The 16,888-nt window shown below is 42.1% G+C and overlaps 1 protein-coding gene across 2 annotated transcripts in view; it reads right to left on the bottom strand.

The window, feature by feature from the left end:
• gfra1a (gdnf family receptor alpha 1a) overlaps positions 1-16,888 on the bottom strand; it is a 167,721-nt gene that overhangs the window by 47,105 nt on the left and 103,728 nt on the right. For both annotated transcript variants that reach the window (XM_075480989.1, XM_075481000.1), the window contains 2 exons: positions 4,699-4,877; positions 3,699-3,871 (listed from right to left, as the gene is read on the bottom strand). In XM_075480989.1, coding sequence (XP_075337104.1) covers positions 3,699-3,871; positions 4,699-4,877 — 352 coding nt within the window. The remainder of the gene's footprint in view (positions 1-3,698; positions 3,872-4,698; positions 4,878-16,888) is intronic.

Here is a 16,888-nt window from a genome sequence, read left to right as displayed (position 1 = left end):
CTGTCAAATGGGCCGAGAGGAAGCGGCTCTGCAGAGAGACCTGTTGTTCAGCCCTGAGCGTACGTTTGATAGATAGAGGGCGCCATGGAGAGACAAAGAAAGACAAAGATTGAGAGGAGTGGTGGAAACTTGTGGTATGAATTCACAAGTTCACAAGAGACAGAGGAGGCAGGAGACCTGGGGCCACACTACAAGTGGAGCTCATTTAAGATACGTATTGCTTCCATTTAATCCCAGAGCCCCGTAATACTGTTGACTGTGGGCCCTGGAGACTACATTGACACACACACACTTAATTTGGGGAGGAAGGCAGGCGATTAATTTCTGCTGGTGTTGGTGACTGCTGTAAAGAGGCGTCTGTGAATGAGAGCGATTGTCTCACAGTGAGGACACAGTGACATCGTAGGTACTGAGATATTACGGTTAAGATGAGGGTCTGAGTGCATGTGACCGAAGTTAAAGGTATCGTTCGCCTCTTTTGAAATGAAGCTGTATGACATCCCATACTAGCAACATCATTTATGAACATTTTCTTACCCCCTGCTGCGTCCTGTGAGCCGAGTTCCAGCATTGTTTTGGTGTTGACGAAAGTAGTCCGGCTAGTTGGCTGGGATTTAAAAAATAATTTTGCTTCTCAAAACAATATGCGTTCAAAAGAGTAATACATTTGCATCAGAAAATCGTTCTCCAGGAAAAAGTCAGACCTCACAATCGCTTGGCCCAATTTTCTCTCCTTTCGTATCACTGCCTGCTGCCGCCTGCCGACAGCCGCACCTGTTACGGTGTTTGCTGCTCGGAAGCAGGGGACTGCTCGGTCTGCACTTCGGTCTGCACGGTCTACACACGGTCTTCTCTTTCGGTGTGCGTATGGTTGAGTTGATATCTTTCTTTTTCCCCTCTTCTTTGATTGCTTTTAACTGTGTTTTTAATTTTTATTCTATTTTTTTTCTCTCTTTAAATTGCTGCTTTATGCTGTTCTTTTAAATGCCTTGTCTTTATGTAAAGCACATTGAGTTGCCTGTGGTATGAAATGCGCTATATAAATAAAGATGCCTTGCCTTGCCTTGCCTAATAGCCAAGTATTCTGTGAGTATGGGTTAGAATGATTCTGATTGATCAGAGCTGCAGATTTCCACTTATTTTAACTACTTTTTATGTTATTTGTGAAGAGTTTTTAACCTACTTTTGGGTCTCCTTCTTCACCTTAGTTAGCTCTACTTGGTGACTTAGTTTAGCTCTCTGTAGCTTTCTGTCCTAGTTTCACACCCGGTTACTGCCACACCTGTGTTGTCGTTAAAGGCAATTCACAGTATTCACGTCCCCCTTTTGTAACATATATGGGGGGCCACGAGGTCCCTCTGTGGCTGAACTTGTGCAGATAAAAGATAAAAGGAATATTACAGACAAAGAAGACGAGCAGCGCGGCGCTTTGGTTGTCTGCTCCATACGGAGGTTGGAAAGGTTGAGGAGTTGGTGGTGGAGCTCAGCAGGAGAAAGCAGTGGCCCCACATCACCTCAAACATTAGGGATCTCCGGTACAGATGGTGAGCAGCTTCAAAGGGTTGACTGCTCAAATCTCTACGGATTTGACATGGACCGAGCATATCCAAGCTCAAACTTGTGCCATCTGAGAAAGCTGAGGAAGTTTGTGGTCTACCAAGCGATCATAGACTTTCTTTTTCAGCCACTGCGGTGCGCTGGACCGCGAAGCCCTCCAGAGAGTGATCCATGCTGCTGAGGGATGCTGATCAGCTCTCTGCAAGACATCTACAGCAGGAGCAGAGCGTTCCAAATCATCAAAGGCTCATCCCAGCACACCGACTGTCTGTTTCACCTTCTGAGATCAGGCTTTATTTTCGGGCAAAAACACAGAGAATCAGTTTCTACGACATACAAAGAGCCTTGAAACTTGATTTTTGCTGTTGTTTTGTACCACTGGATTCTGTTTTCGATGGACTGCTCCTGTAGTGCCTCGAGTTTTTTTTCTTTCGTCACTTTCAGTAAGTTATTAAAGCTCATTTTTTGTTACATCTCTGTGTGAGTCTGCATTTGGGTCCTCAATTACACTCACCTTGATAATCAGCCTGCAATTTTAACACTAACTGCTAACATTAAAAAGTTTTCTTTAATGTAGAGCGTGCTTATAAACCTGTAAACTGAGGTCATATCAACATTAGAGGTAATTATAGCTTGGAAGGTCAATTTATTACTTGAAGTCTCATATTTGATATATAAATACAGTGCAAAGCACTCCAAACAAATCTGAAATACTCAAAGAGAAGGTGACTGGACGGCGGTTGTACTTCTTTTTTGACGATTTTAGGCTTCCGATTAGTCATTAGTTGCATTGGGAGTAAAAGTTCCAGGGTTTCTTTTTGAAGGTTTTGGGGACTGAGTTATGGGCCAGTTGGAGATTAGTTAAACAGGTCAAAATCATGTTGGCTCGATAAATCTGAAGTTTCACTGTAATTCTATTACTCTGTGTTTTGTTTAGGTTTTCAGAATTTATCTGTGATGGATTTTGTTCAAATGGGCAACTTTTCACTGATGTTTTACAAGATTTTGTAATATCGAGTCCCAGAGCTAAATCAGTTTGAAATCTATCTAAATGACAAAGTTTCTGTAGAACAACTAAAGAAGTGCAGTGTTAGGTGAGGAAGGTCAAGTCTAATTGCTCTTCAAGAGATTCTTGAAGGCATAGAGGGATATCCCTGCTCTGATATCACTTGGTAGCTCATCTGACTATCATGGAACCGGAAATGGGAACAGCTTGAACCGTGACTGCCTTGTCTGTAGGGGTGGCAACACCAGAAGATGTTCCTGGCTTACTGAGTCAGATATGGCCTGAATTTTTAATGTTGTAGAGTGCAAAGCGATAAGATTGAGAGACAGATGATCGATAAAAGAGGTTTTCTGACATAACTCCCAGGATTCTTGCAAGCTTTGTTCGAGAGATAGCTGAAGAGGCATTTTTTATGTTGATATTGTGCTGGATGGAATGATTGACTGGGTTGACCAAAAGCTCAGTCTTAGAAAGGTTTAGTTGAGGGAGGCGGTCGTCCATCCATGTGGATATGTTAGAGAAACAAGCTGAGATTTACGCAGATTCAGTGAGGTCACCTGGTAGGAAGTACAGATAAAGCTGCATATCATCTGCATAGCAGTGAAATCAGAAACCATGCAGGCAAATGACCAGGCCAAAGGAATTGGTGCATTTTTAAAGAGAAGGGAACCCAGTACCAAGCCTTGGGGCATTCCCGATCAAGAGGCAATGGGGCATGGACATTTCTCATGCCTCGACACTTTCAGACAATGCCCATTAAGATCAAATCACCTCCATTATAGATTGAGAAGAAGCCACAAAACAAAACTGGCAGCTCCCATTTTGAGTTGACTGATAATTAAGTTGACCACACGATGAGCAGATAGGATATTAAACAGCTCACAGGAAGCCCAGCTGCCTTCTCTTTAAACACATATAATTTCCATGACCTGGTTGAGCAATTACATGTGGTTTCAGTATAGCTTGTCATAAAACATCTCATAACAATGCCAAACAAATCAGTCCGGTTGGAGGATCACATCGAGCTACTGATCTCTTTTGCCCCATTACCATCATCCCATTCTTACTGGGTGTCTAATAAAGCATAAAAATGCTTAAATCATGAAGAATAAATAGGTGCACTTTTGTTTCCAACCTGCAGATGTAGTTGGTCTTGCAGGAGGCCTGCAGCTCAAGACAGTTGGGTTTCTGTTTTTCCTCGTACGAGCAGACGGGGACAATAGTTTGACGCCTGCGTTCAGAGCATGCGGTCTGGTCGCTGAGAGGGCATGAGCAGAAGAGCATGCCATAGCTGTGCTTTGGAGGAACCTGTAAAACACAATAAATCAGAACATTAACTTTAGAAGTGAAGTCATCTTTCATTTTCAGTCTTTTTTTGTGATACTTCTGTGCCACATTTTCCACGTTCTGTGTTTTCCCAGACATCCGTGGAGGCTACTGCTGCTCATGCTAACTGCTAACTGCTAACAGCTAGCTAAATCTTCTGTATTGCACATAAAGAAAAAGAACTCCAAATCAAAGTTAAATCTGTTGATTCCGCTTGGACAGCAGGTACAACCATCAGATAATGAACAGATATTAACCATAAAAGTGAACAATTTTTATAAAACAATCGTGAAAATATTATAATTTATCAAGCTAATGTAAAAAAGTCTGTTGTGCCTGTTAACACAAAACATCGATATATTCTAAAGCGTTAAGGTTGAACGACAGCGTAAATGGTAACAAAGCTGCAACAAATCGTGGTTTAATCAGCAACATAAAGACAACTTGAAGCTTAAAGCTGTTCAACAACATCACACATCACTCTAAGACTAACAATGTCACGCATTCTTTGCAACTTTCCATTTATTCTTAGCTGAAGCAGAGCCAGTTAAAGTTATTCCAAAGGGGCACAGAGATTACAAAGCTCCTCATGAATTTTTATTTTTCTTTTGTATTTGATGGCTGAATCAATGTTTATTTCTGGAAAAACAAACTCTGAACAGACAAGTCTCTGACAGCCTCTTTAACTTATCAATTGAAACATTTTTCTTCCTTGTGGTGATGACCATTCGGCTTTCAAATCAGTTTTTTTTCTCATTTGTTTCGGAGAACCTCCAGCCAGTTTGCTTTTTGTGACAGATGTGCCTTGCCTTGTCAAAGAACTGCCGCAGGGCCTTGTGGCACTTCCTCTTGTTGCATATTTCTGCGGTGGAGACTCGGGTGGTGCAGGGGCTGATGTAGGCAGAGCGGTACTTCTTACACGTGTCGTTCAGGTTGCAGGCTTTGGCGGCGTTCAAGCAGTTATTCTCTCTGGCCACCGCAGGTTCGCCTACAGACATAAAGAGACGAAGGTTGAGGGTACAACAAAAACAAGAGCCAAGCTGTGGTGTTAATGATGGTCCTAATTGGTGTTTCATCCAAAAATACAATGAAAGACAGAAGTGGATTAGATTAGATTATAGATATAATACAATGATGGGAATGGGAACCAGGTTTTGTTCTTGAGAGTTGAAGTTAGTTTATCTAAATTCACATGATCAGTCAAGTAAAATCTTTCCAGTTGAGTAGATTACTTCCTGCGATGGTTAAAAGTATTAATATAACAGTTTGGAGGTGTTTGGTTATGGTCAATGAGGATAAATCACCTCGTGGTACGGCAGAGGGGAATTGTGGGATGCTGACACCGAGGACTGCTCAACTGGGCCAACAAAGCCAGAGTACATGGGGTGGTTATCGGAGAGCGAACAAGTATCGGGTGTCGGTTAAACCCATTTTTGTAAGAGGTGTTGTGTATTCTGTGCAGAACCCTAAACTGGGTTTGTTGAATTTTTGTGTTCCAAGACATGGAATAAATATTACACCACATGGTTTACCAATTGATTCAACTTTATGGACTCTTTATGGGTTTCAAACAAAAAGAATAAACACCTAAAAACGAACAAAATATTACAGACAGAAAGTTTAGATTTGAAGTAAAATGTAAGTGAAACAAAAGCAAGAGAAAACGACTCGAATACCCTTATTTGAGTTAAATCAATACAGAGACAGGTTTTTTTGCTTTCTGTAAACACCACAAGGTTTCATAAAGTTTGGACTAAGGAGTGAAAATGTTGCACCAGTTGTTTTCAATAGGTGTCAGGTCAGGTCAGGCAGGTTAAGCTGTGTAGTTTCATGACTAAAGCTGTGTACGCAGAGGCAGAAATGCAAATCTGCACTTTTTTTTGGCAGATTTATAAAGCCTTGCTTATGTATGGTGCACCTTTATAAATCTCAGTCATTGTGAAACTGAACGCACGTGTAGGGGTCTGATTTTCACCCCAACTTTAAACAATAACAGCATGCGGACACATCCCGAAAACACCGTTTTCACTGCAACTAAACATATAACAACGAAAGAACAAAGCAGTGAAGTAAAGAAATGGTTGAGCAAGTCCTGTTTTATCATTGACAGATGTACAAACAGCCTAACGTGAAGACAATTAGTGGAGAGACTTGTTGGCTGTTTTCTTAAACGACCTTTTGAAGCCTAAAGCAGCATACGAGCCAATCTTGAGTCAGACAATTGGAACAATCTAAAAAAACTTCATCTTTTCAAAGCCCTATTATCAAGATCTTCCACAGCCATGACAAACAGCCGTTGGTTTTGGATTATACCTTCCAGTTGATGAACAAATGCAGTGAAGTAAAGAAATCTGATTTATTTGGTGTTCTCGGTCCTTGAATCAGCACCAGAACAAAAACTACTCAAGAAATGGTTGAGCAAGTCCTCATGTGAAGATAATTAGTGGAGAAACTTGTTGGCCGTTTTCTTAAATGACCTTTTGAAGCCTAAAGCAGCATACGAGCCAATCTTGATTTTCGTCAGAAAATCGGAACAATCTCAAAATACTTGATCTTTTTAAAGCCTTATTATCAAGATCTTCCACAGCCATTACATAACCATGACACACAGCCGTTGGTTTTGGATCATACCTTCCAGTTAATGAACAAATGCAGTGAACCAGTCACAAGGTAAAAGAAATGAACATCGTGCAAGAAGAAATGTGCAAAGTTGTCAAGTAAGAGCCAAGCTTTCCACCTCATGATGCATATGATTCAATAAACAATTCTAATTTAACTTTGAATGTGGATTATTGGACGATCTGATGTTTAAGGATGAGACTTTTTACCACTGATACTTCAGTAAGTAATCGTGGGAATCCTAATAAAGGCAAAAATATATATTTGAAGCCCTCAAAAGTCTGGACTTCTGATTAGCTGAATGTGGCCCTGGGGCCAAGATTTCTTGAAGAAACATGTAAACCAAACTGACTTCAACAGTCTCTAAAAATCCCAATCAGAGGGGCTCCACAGAGCAGACAAAGAAAACACCAGACAACTGATCCAATCTTAACAATAGCAACGCAACGCAACTCCCAAGGCTGCCGCTTTTCCACAACAGCGTACAGAAATAAGGAGTCACAGAACCACACAGCAGCGTAACAACGTCCCCTAAAACTGAAATATATACACAAACATCACATTTTCTGCATGCATCTGTGTGTCAGCTGATGTGTTTGTTTGTTCATTCCACATCTGTGTGAGAAATAAGCATCTCCCTGCTCAGCATGCACCAAACAGCGGCTCTCATCTACATGGCCCTGCTGGCAAACCAGGCGTGGAGCTCAGTGTGTGACAGCGAAGAGCCCCGCAAGCATCAAAGTCTCCAGTTCAGCCTTCCTCATCTGTCAGCCTGCACTAATTGCCAGTGTTCTCCTCAATTCGCCATTAATTAACATTTTCTCAGATTTCACCCCTCCTGATTTCTTCAGTGTAAGTGGAGCAAAGCCCACTTTTTTCTCCCCCTCTCTCTAACAAGCATCAGCTGAAATGGGTGAAGCCCCGCATGACAAACAGACAGCAGAGGGTTTCAGATGAGCCGGCGTTACAGCGAGTCGACTGTTAATAAGATTCAACACATCAAGGATAGGGAAAGGTTTAAAAGGGACAGAGGGGGTTGGTTGAGTTGAAGGTGCCGTGATATTTAATTGGTGACAGGACGGATGATGTTTGCTTTACAAAAGAAGAAAAGATGTTGAAGACGAACACTCAAAAATCTTGAATTAGCATTGAATTACACCTTTAACTTCCCTTTATCTACCCGTCTGCTTCCACCTACTTCGATCCTCTCACCTTTTGTCAATCTACAAACTCAGATGCCAAAAACACCTGTTTAGGTTCCCTCCTGTTCTGTTAAGATCCGTCACTAAGCTTCTACGTGTTACTTAAATACACAAATAAGTGCATAACGAAATAAATTAAGTAAAAATAATGACTGTACCCATTAACAAACACCTTGTTTTAAACTTTCTGAATGTCTGATGTGTCATTTTTGTGTTTCATTTGTATGTTCTTGAAAGCACCCGACAGTAAAAGTGATGATCCAGCCTTCATTTCTTTATGTTTTGCTTCCAGGCAGCCGGACTTTCTATCAATATTCTAAAGTTGTGTTGAACAATAGTTCTCCAGGCTTTCTGAAAGTCTTTCATAGTTTTTCTTTGGCCATTTGCTACCTTTTCACTCATTTTGAGTCCAGTCCTTGTACCTGACTATTTTCAGCCACTCAACACTGACCTATGAATCATTCAAGCATTAAAAGGAACCGAACTCAGGGGGTTGAACGACCAGTGTTGCTCTACACATAACAGACAAAGAACTTGTCTTTGATTGTATCTTCAGGCACTTTGTTCCCAGCAGCCTGTCACAGAGACACATAATTTGTTCCTGTTTCTTTAGCTGCATCTGTGAAAAACAGCAAAGATAACACAGTCTGACAGACAGAAAACAGAATTTCTGCAGCAACAAGGTGATTCCCAAAGAGCTGTTAGCTGAAAACTTGGCATATCATACATAACATACAACGTATTAGCCTTGCATGACAGGCTGCGCAAACAGCGCTATCTCCACACAGGGAGCGCCGATTTGCACCTGTTTGTGTCCTACTATCAGTATTTGACAACCTCTAGCAATGGGATTGCGCTTCAAATGCCCCGGAGTTTTCCTTTAAGAGATAGTTCGCCTCTTTTGACATGAAGCTGTATGACATCCCATATTAGCAATATTGGCGCTATTTTTGCCTCCCTTGATATCAATGCGTACAGCCACCTAGCGATAGCCGCGCCTGTTACGGTGTTTGCTGCTGGGAAGCAGGGGACTGCTCGGTCTGCTCTTCGGTCTGCACTTCGGTCTACACAGCAGGCAGTGCTACGAAGGGAGAGAAAATAGCGCCGAGCGATGTGAGGTCTGACTTTTTCTGTGTGGACAATTTTGTGATGCAAATGTATTACTCTTTTGAACGCATATTGTTTTGAGAAGCAAAACGCTTTATTTTTTAAACCCCAGCCAACTAGCCGGACTACTTTCGTCAACGCCAAAACGAGGCTGGAACTCGGCTCACAGGACGCAGCAGGGGGTAAGAAAATGTTCATAAATGATATTGCTAGTATGGGATGTCATACAGCTTCATGTCAAGAGGCGAACTATCCCTTTATTATTGCAGTTCCATTTATATGTGTGCACGTTTCAATCAATGAATGCACATTTTTCCTCAATACTTTTGCAGATGACCTCATGTATAACACTACGTCCCCCTTCAACAATTTTTACAGACTTAAGGTATCAATATTTATGTCCATATCGTTTGGTAGCACAAATTGGATTAAAAAAACAAAGCATGATAAAGAATGTCAGTACAACAGATCATCCAAGTCGAATGTTGAGTGTTATGAAGTGCTGTAATAGCACAGTCAGCTTTCTCCAAACTAATCCCACTGCGTACATTCGTCACACCGCTCCAGACTCTGAGCAGTTTTCTTTAACCAGATATTCACTTTAAAGCTGCCGGGAACTGAACAAACTCTATTTCATCTTTAAATACTGCCTTTCCATTTACGTTTGCACGTGTTTAAATTAATCTCCCAATTTATTAGCAAAAAAAAAAATTATTATGCGAACCAAACTGAATCATTTGAACTTTTGATTTTCAGCTTTTCGTCTTCCAACCACCGTTCTTTACACATCTGACCAAAAGTGCTTTAAAAGTTTAGTTTAGATTAAAGACTGCCAGCTTGTCCTCCATTTGCCTCACACTTATTGTAGATATAAGTCAGTGGAGGCAGTCGTGTTGTAGCATTAATCAGGTTTTGCGATGGCCTCTCTGGTTTGGTTTATATATTATGCAGAACAAAACCCCCGTTTGTCTTGGAATAAAATGTTACCGTGTATCTCTGGACTTACTTTAATAATTTATGATGTGTATGTCCTGGCTTACTGATCGCTGCTTTATCTCAAACAGCAGCTTGGCCTAAACAGTCTTCATCAGCATCACACATGGAACATGACCATCTCTCACTTGGTGCACGTTGACACAGAAATAATTACACTTTGGAGCACAGTCTTACAGCATTTCATTAAACTCTGACAAAAGGAAGGTGGAGGGATTAGGTGGTGGAGTTTCACACCATCTGATGACTGTGATCATCCAGGAAACCAGAGTTTAGCTTCAGATTGCCTCAGAAAGTTTGAAATAGTTTCATTTGAAACTTCACTTTTGTTTGTATGTGCTGTTTAGTTGGGTTTGGATGCATAAACCATTGGTGAGTTTTAAATTTATGCATGAAAACGGGGTTTTGTTGGGCTGAGGAAAAACAGAACGACTCGCTGTAAAATAAACAGAAACAAAGAAAGAAAGAAAAAACTAAATAAATCCCATTAAATCCATGAAACTGGACAAACTAAACCAACAGTAACCAAGATAAACTTATCTTTGGAAGAAAAGAGAAGGAGAAAATGCTGCAGGAAAAGCTCTGGCAGACAGTTTTTATGCATAATCCACCTAATAACCAACTAAGAGCCGAATGTCCCACTGCGACTGTCATGGTTTCATAGTTTTAGTTTTTGTAAATTCTTGTTTTTTTTATCATCGTGTTCGGTCGGTGTTTAGCTTTACTTCCTGTAGGATTTTGTAGAGTATGGTTGTGTTCGAAACCGCATACTCCATACTACATACTCATCAATCAGACAGTATGCAGAGCGTTTACCGACATTGCATCTCGCTCCTGCCCGAGCCGAAATCAGCCGGCCTGAAGTTGTTTTCGCTTAAGCTCTAAACTCTGTAAACTTTAGCAACATTTGAAACATTTTCAGGCGAGACAGTAGTCGTTTAGATCCCCAACGTGTTGAAAACCTGACAAAATACCGGCTATTTACAATTTTGTTACCACGAATTCGGCGCTACTAAAGCTAGCCGCAGTGAGCAACGCACTTCCGGTTATTTTCACAAAATAAAATACCCGTTGCCTTTTATCATAGGGAACGCCATTACGATAAAATTGGTGCTTTTGTTTTGAAAACAGGAAGTGAACCTACCCTCGTTGTAGCTAGCTTGAAACTGCCGTTTTGACAGGAAGTGACGATCGGCGACGTCACGTTACGTTGCATCTTGGGTAGTTTGAGTATGAGTAGTAACCTCATGATGCATACCCAACATTTCAGCGAATCTAGTATGCATCCGGGAACTTCTCGCTTACTCAAACTCGCATACTAACTCAAAAAGTTAGTAGGAGTAGTAGGAGTACTTTGCGGTTTCGAACACACCCTATGTTCTGCCTTTGTTTCACAGCTGGATTCAATTCAGATTTCCAGTCATCACCACCATCAGTGTTAAACCAAGCAGGTTTCCTTTACCTTGTGCCAGTTCCTTATCGTTGCTTTTTGGATTTCTGGATGACGAGCCACAGCTGTGCCTTCTGTTCTGTCTGCAGGTAAGAAGTGATACTTTATTCTATCTGAAAACCTCTGATATAAACTTGCCATCAGAAGTTTGCTGAAGTCTAACCTCTTTGATACCTCGACTCCTGCTGCATCTCTGTTTCCTCCTCAGCAGGCAGAGCAGTCAGACATGAACTTTATAAGCTTAACTTTCTGCTGCTTGGATCAAATGATTTGAGTCTCTTCTGTTGTCTGCAGAGTGAGATTCATGTTCACATGTCCCCCTCATCGGAAAGCATCCATTCTTTTTTTAGGGAAGACTTTAGGCTCTTTCTAAACCGACTGCCACACATGAACCTTCAGAAACTGAACATCTTTGTGGAAAGATGCATCTTTACAGGTCAGTGGGACAACTGCAGCTTATTCAGAACTCTGCTGCTCGAGTCCTCACTGAGACCAAAGAAGTGGACCACATCGGTCCAGCTCTGAGAACTTTACACCGGCTGCCTGTCCATCAGAGGATAGACTTTAAAGTTCTGATGCTGGTCTATAAAGCTCTGAATGGTCCAGGACCAGAATGCATCAGTGACCTCCTGACCCAGTATGAACGTTCCAGACCCCTCAGCTCATCTGGATCCGGTCTTCTATCAGTTCCCAGAGTCAGAACCAGACATGGAGAAGCTGCATTCAGCTTCTATGCTCCACATGTCTGGAACAAACTCCCAGAAAGCCTCAGATCAGCTGAAACACTCAGTGTGTTTAAGTCCAGGCTGAAGACGCACCTATTTTCAGCTGCATTTGAATAAAGCTCCAGATCTGAAGCTCGAGTTTCAAAACTTAATCACATTTTAACTCCAGATTTGATCTGATTTGATCTTATTTCTTTCTTTTTTGTTTAAAATTGAAATCATGCTTTTTATTTCTACTGTTTTAATGTCTCTGTAAAGCACTTTGAATCACCTTGTTGTTGGATTGTGCTGTACAAATAAACTAAAGAAATAGCACTAAAATACTCTTTTTTTTCTTGAGTTCCACACCTCTTTTGCGAGTTGTGGTAAAAATGGCCGACGAACCAAGAAGCAAACTTTACCAAAAGCTTCCTGGATTCATAGATGTGGAGCCGACTGACAGCTTTTTTTTAATCTGCCTTCAGTGTATCTATCAGTTATCGGTTTTGCTTAGATAACGCACTCTCTCATCTGAGCCAACATCTGTTCAGCCGTCAGGCTGCTGGTTTTCAATCAGTAAAAAAAATGACACCTGTTCTGACAGCATCTCAAACAATCCCCCTCCAATAAGCATTTGAAGGCATCTGACATGAGAAATAAGTTGTAGACTTTCACGGTCAGGCTCTGTGTTACCTCAATAAAACCGTGTTTAATTATATGTTGACAGAGTTTGGCAGTTTCAAGGGTTGGTGAACTCCACCTGATGGATTCTGGCTTTGCAACCAGAGCTACAAAGAACTACAGTGACGGGTCAAAGGAAGTGAATCCCGGTTCACTTCTAAGGCTTTATGTATCAGGATGTCATAATAAAATCATCTGGGCCTTACCAGGTCTTAAATGTAGGTAAATACAACCTCAGATAAGCAACTTGACATGAAATATAACACCGTGTCATTAATTATTCATAAAAAACTCAGAAGAAAAGCAGAATCGGTGAGTTGAAATATACAAAAGTCCATCCGAACTGCTTGTGTTGTAATCCTGAAGCCGCTCATTCTATCATTCTACAGTCATCACGTTGACATGAGACGAGGATAAAGCTAATTATTGTCTTAGTCTGACCAAAACCAGACTTTAAAAGTGGATGTAATTATGTTCCTCTAACCAAAATCAAGCAAAGCTCTTAAATCAGAACTCACACACTTTAACACACTAATGTGGTCAGGGATCAAATCACTCCAGCATGCTTACACTCAACCAGACTGAAATGGAGCTAAATGCTCTGTACATGCTGCAAAGTTTCATCTTTTTATAACAGAACAGTGGAAGTGGAAGTGTAAATTATTACAGACGAATTCACAATCAGGCTGCTTGTTCACACATTTTCTTCTTTTTCTTTTGTCAGACGGCTAAACGAGTCAGAAACTATGACTGAAAATCATTTCCAGACTGTCGCTCACCTCTAATAAAATCCAGATTTTATACACAAAGCCTCATTGGAAAAAAAATCACCACTCAAGTAACTGAAAGACAACATCTGTGTGGTGAATCCAGCTGTGCTTACATGTACCACAGAGAGAGTTAGAAGCAGCAGAATGTCTCAAAGGTTGTCAAGTGATTCCCCCCCTGTTTACTTTTACTAGGACAAGGACTGTGGTCCAATCAAATGGCCAGAATTCCACCCGAATTCCATTCTCAAGTGGAAAACATTCAGGACAGCTGTCAATCTTCCCAGGAGTGGACGTCCCAGCAAGGTCACCCCAAGGTCAGAAACCCAAGAGCTACATCTCAGACTCTGCAGGCCTCAGTTAGCATGTTAAAGGTTAAAGGTCACCCCAAGGTCAACATCTCAGACTCTGCAGGCCTCAGTTAGCATGTTAAAGGTTAAAGTTCATGACAGCACAGTAAGAAACAGACAGAACAGGTATGGCTTGTTTGGAAGGGCTGCAGGAGAAAGCCTCTTCTCTCTAAAAAGAACATGGCAGCACAGCTCAGGTTTGCAAAGCTGCATCTGAACAAACCACAAGACTTCTGGAACAATGTCCTTTGGACAGACCAGACCAAAGTGGAGATGTTTGCTCATAATGCACAGCAGCACGTTTGGAGGAAACCAAACACAGTATATCAGCACAAACACCTCACACCAGCTGTCAAGCACGGTGGTGGAGGGCTGATGATCTGGGCTTGTTCTGCAGCCACAGGACCTGGGCACCTTGCAGTCATTGAGTCCACCATGAACTCCTCTGGATACCAAAGTGTTCTAGAGTCAGATGTGACCATTTTCGTGACTCTGAGCTGTAAACGAGGCTGTAAAAATCGGTCCATGTTGAGCCTGAGCAAAAATCAATCTGTGGTGGTTACAACGAAATGCTTGACCGGGATAATTGACCAAATTCAAGTCCTCTTCCAACAGGACAATGATCCCAAAAAACAGCAGCAGATCTACAGCAGAATGTGTGAAAAAGAGAAGAATCAAGGTGTTGCAACGGTCCAGTCAGAGTCCAGAATTTGACAGCTAAATATCGCCAAAGCTGAGGAAACAATTCCTGGTTCCAGTAAGTTGGGTAATTTTCAATCCACCTACAACTTTTTGAAAATTGAAATCTTTGCAAAAGATGTGTATTTTCACTTTTTTGATGCTCCAACTCTCAGAGTTTCTCGCCGCCCGGCTCGTTGGTTTCTGCCCCAGACATTCGGACAACCAGATAAATATCAGCAATCACAGACCGAACCAATCCAAGCAGCCACGTGACCTCCTCGGTTGGTCTAATGAACATCCCTCCTGCTTAAAGCTGGACATATTCTTATGTGTTGGCCCCTGACAAACAGGCAGTATTCTGCCCGAGCGCCACCGTGCCCCCAGTGTCAGCGATATATATCTGCTGAACTCCCTTTGCACTCCTGGCAGATGGCACTGTCTCTCAAACACCAAAGCACACACACATTAACACACATTAACACACATCAACACTGCATGCGGAGGCAGGGCCCACACAGGGTTGGGGCCGGGGCCATCTGGAGGCCTGGGAGGGGAAACGAGGCACCCCCCCTCGCGGTGGCTCATGTTTCCGATTCAGACTCAAATTGATTATGATGTTGCCTGTTTCCTCCAGTCCTGCTGCCTAATTTCAATTGCCATGGGACACCACAGGGTCGGATCCTGACCTCCACCCACCTCTGTAACCCCCCCTGCACCACCCTTTTCTCTCTCCTGGAACCCCCACCCTCCTCCTCACGAGGTTTTCCCCCCTTTCCGTTTCGCTCGCTCTGCTCCTCCGTCACGACTTAATCCCAGCAGCTTCTGGACGTAGTCCAGTCGTTACCTCCCTTCCTCCTTCTCCATCATCATCCATCTCCTAAACTTTGCTCCTGTGGCTCCTGTTGCTCTTGTTTTTCTAGAGTTTCTCCCCCATCTGTCCTTTATTGTCAATTCCCTGGAAAAAATGCCCCTCCAAAAATAAGTAAGAAAAACAACAAATACGAGACGTCTTTGCTTGAAATAAGCAAAAAAAATCTGCCAATGGAACTAGTGTAAATCGGCTTGTCAAGATTTCTTGAAATAAGATGTGATATTTAGGACTTTTGAGTTAAAAGTGATCTTGAAATTAGCTTAAAAACCTCTTCAAATGTGAAAAAAAAAGTTTGTTTCATGTGAAATATGACTCAAAACAATTTTTTTCAAGACTTTTTCATTTAACAAGATATTCAAGATGTATTGTATTAAAACAAGTCCCTATATCTGGCTGAAATGGTACTTGTTAGGCAATTGTGACAAATATACTTGGTAAGATTTAGATTTGTTCCAGTGCAGGTCCTTAGTTTGTGCTTTACTATTCTTCAAAGTGCCCAGATTTCTCATTTCCTCACCGCTAACACGCCATTGTCCTTCCAGGGGGCCTCCCTGTTGTTCAGCACATGGGGGATCTTGTAATACTATTCTAAATTTCATGTCAAACCGTTTTCTCGAGCAGTGTTTGTCATTGCTATCGTTACTCCGCTTCGACAGGACACATTACTGCGCTTCGTCCAGCCAGTGGGGGGTCAGTTGGTGGAAACTGGGAGCAGTTGACAGGTGTTTGTTTCCACTGCTTACTGGAAACAGTCGGAGGCTGCGTGCTGTGCCACCGGGCGACCGCTTACAATTCACAAGCTCTTTGTTTGTTAAGTACGGTAAGTGGAGGGATTTGTCCCGGTGCTGTGGGTGCAGGGGATTACAGAGCAAACATGCTGTTACTCAGGAGCTACCAGACTTCATGTGGTGCAATGTCACGCAGCGGAGGAAAACAAAATGCATATTAAATGGCTACAAATGAACGTTAAAGGGATAGTTCGCCTCTTTTGACATGAAGCTGTATGACATCCCATACGACATATGTGTCAAACTCAAGGCCAAATGTGGCCCGCCACGTCATTTCATGTGGCCCGTGAGAGCCGTGAGACTCCGTGAGAGTCTGATTGGCTGTGTTCGAAACCACATACTACATACTACATATGGCATACTTCCATACTGCATACTCATCGATCAGACAGTATGCAGAGCGTTTACCCACAATGCATTTCGCTCCTGCCCGAGCCGAAATCAGCCGGCCTGAAGCTGATTTCGCTTAAGCTCTAAACTCTGTAAACTTTAGCAACATTTGAAACATTTTCAGGCGAGAAAGTAGTCGTTTAGATCCCCAACGTGTTGAAAACCTGACAAAATACCGGCTATTTACAATTTTGTTCCCACGAATTCTGCGCTACTAAAGCTAGCCGCAGTGAGCAACGCACTTCTGGTTATTTTAACAAAATAAAATACCCGTTGCCTTTTATCATAGGGAAAGCCATTACGATACAATTGGTGCTTTTGTTTTGAAAACAGGAAGTGAACCTACCCTCGTTGTAGCTAGCGTGAAACTGCCGTTTTGACAGGAAATGACGATCG

The sequence above is a fragment of the Odontesthes bonariensis genome, chromosome 2, assembly GCF_027942865.1.
Source record: "Odontesthes bonariensis isolate fOdoBon6 chromosome 2, fOdoBon6.hap1, whole genome shotgun sequence".
Classification (NCBI taxonomy): domain Eukaryota; kingdom Metazoa; phylum Chordata; class Actinopteri; order Atheriniformes; family Atherinopsidae; genus Odontesthes; species Odontesthes bonariensis.
This window is presented reverse-complemented; position numbering and strand designations above follow the sequence as displayed.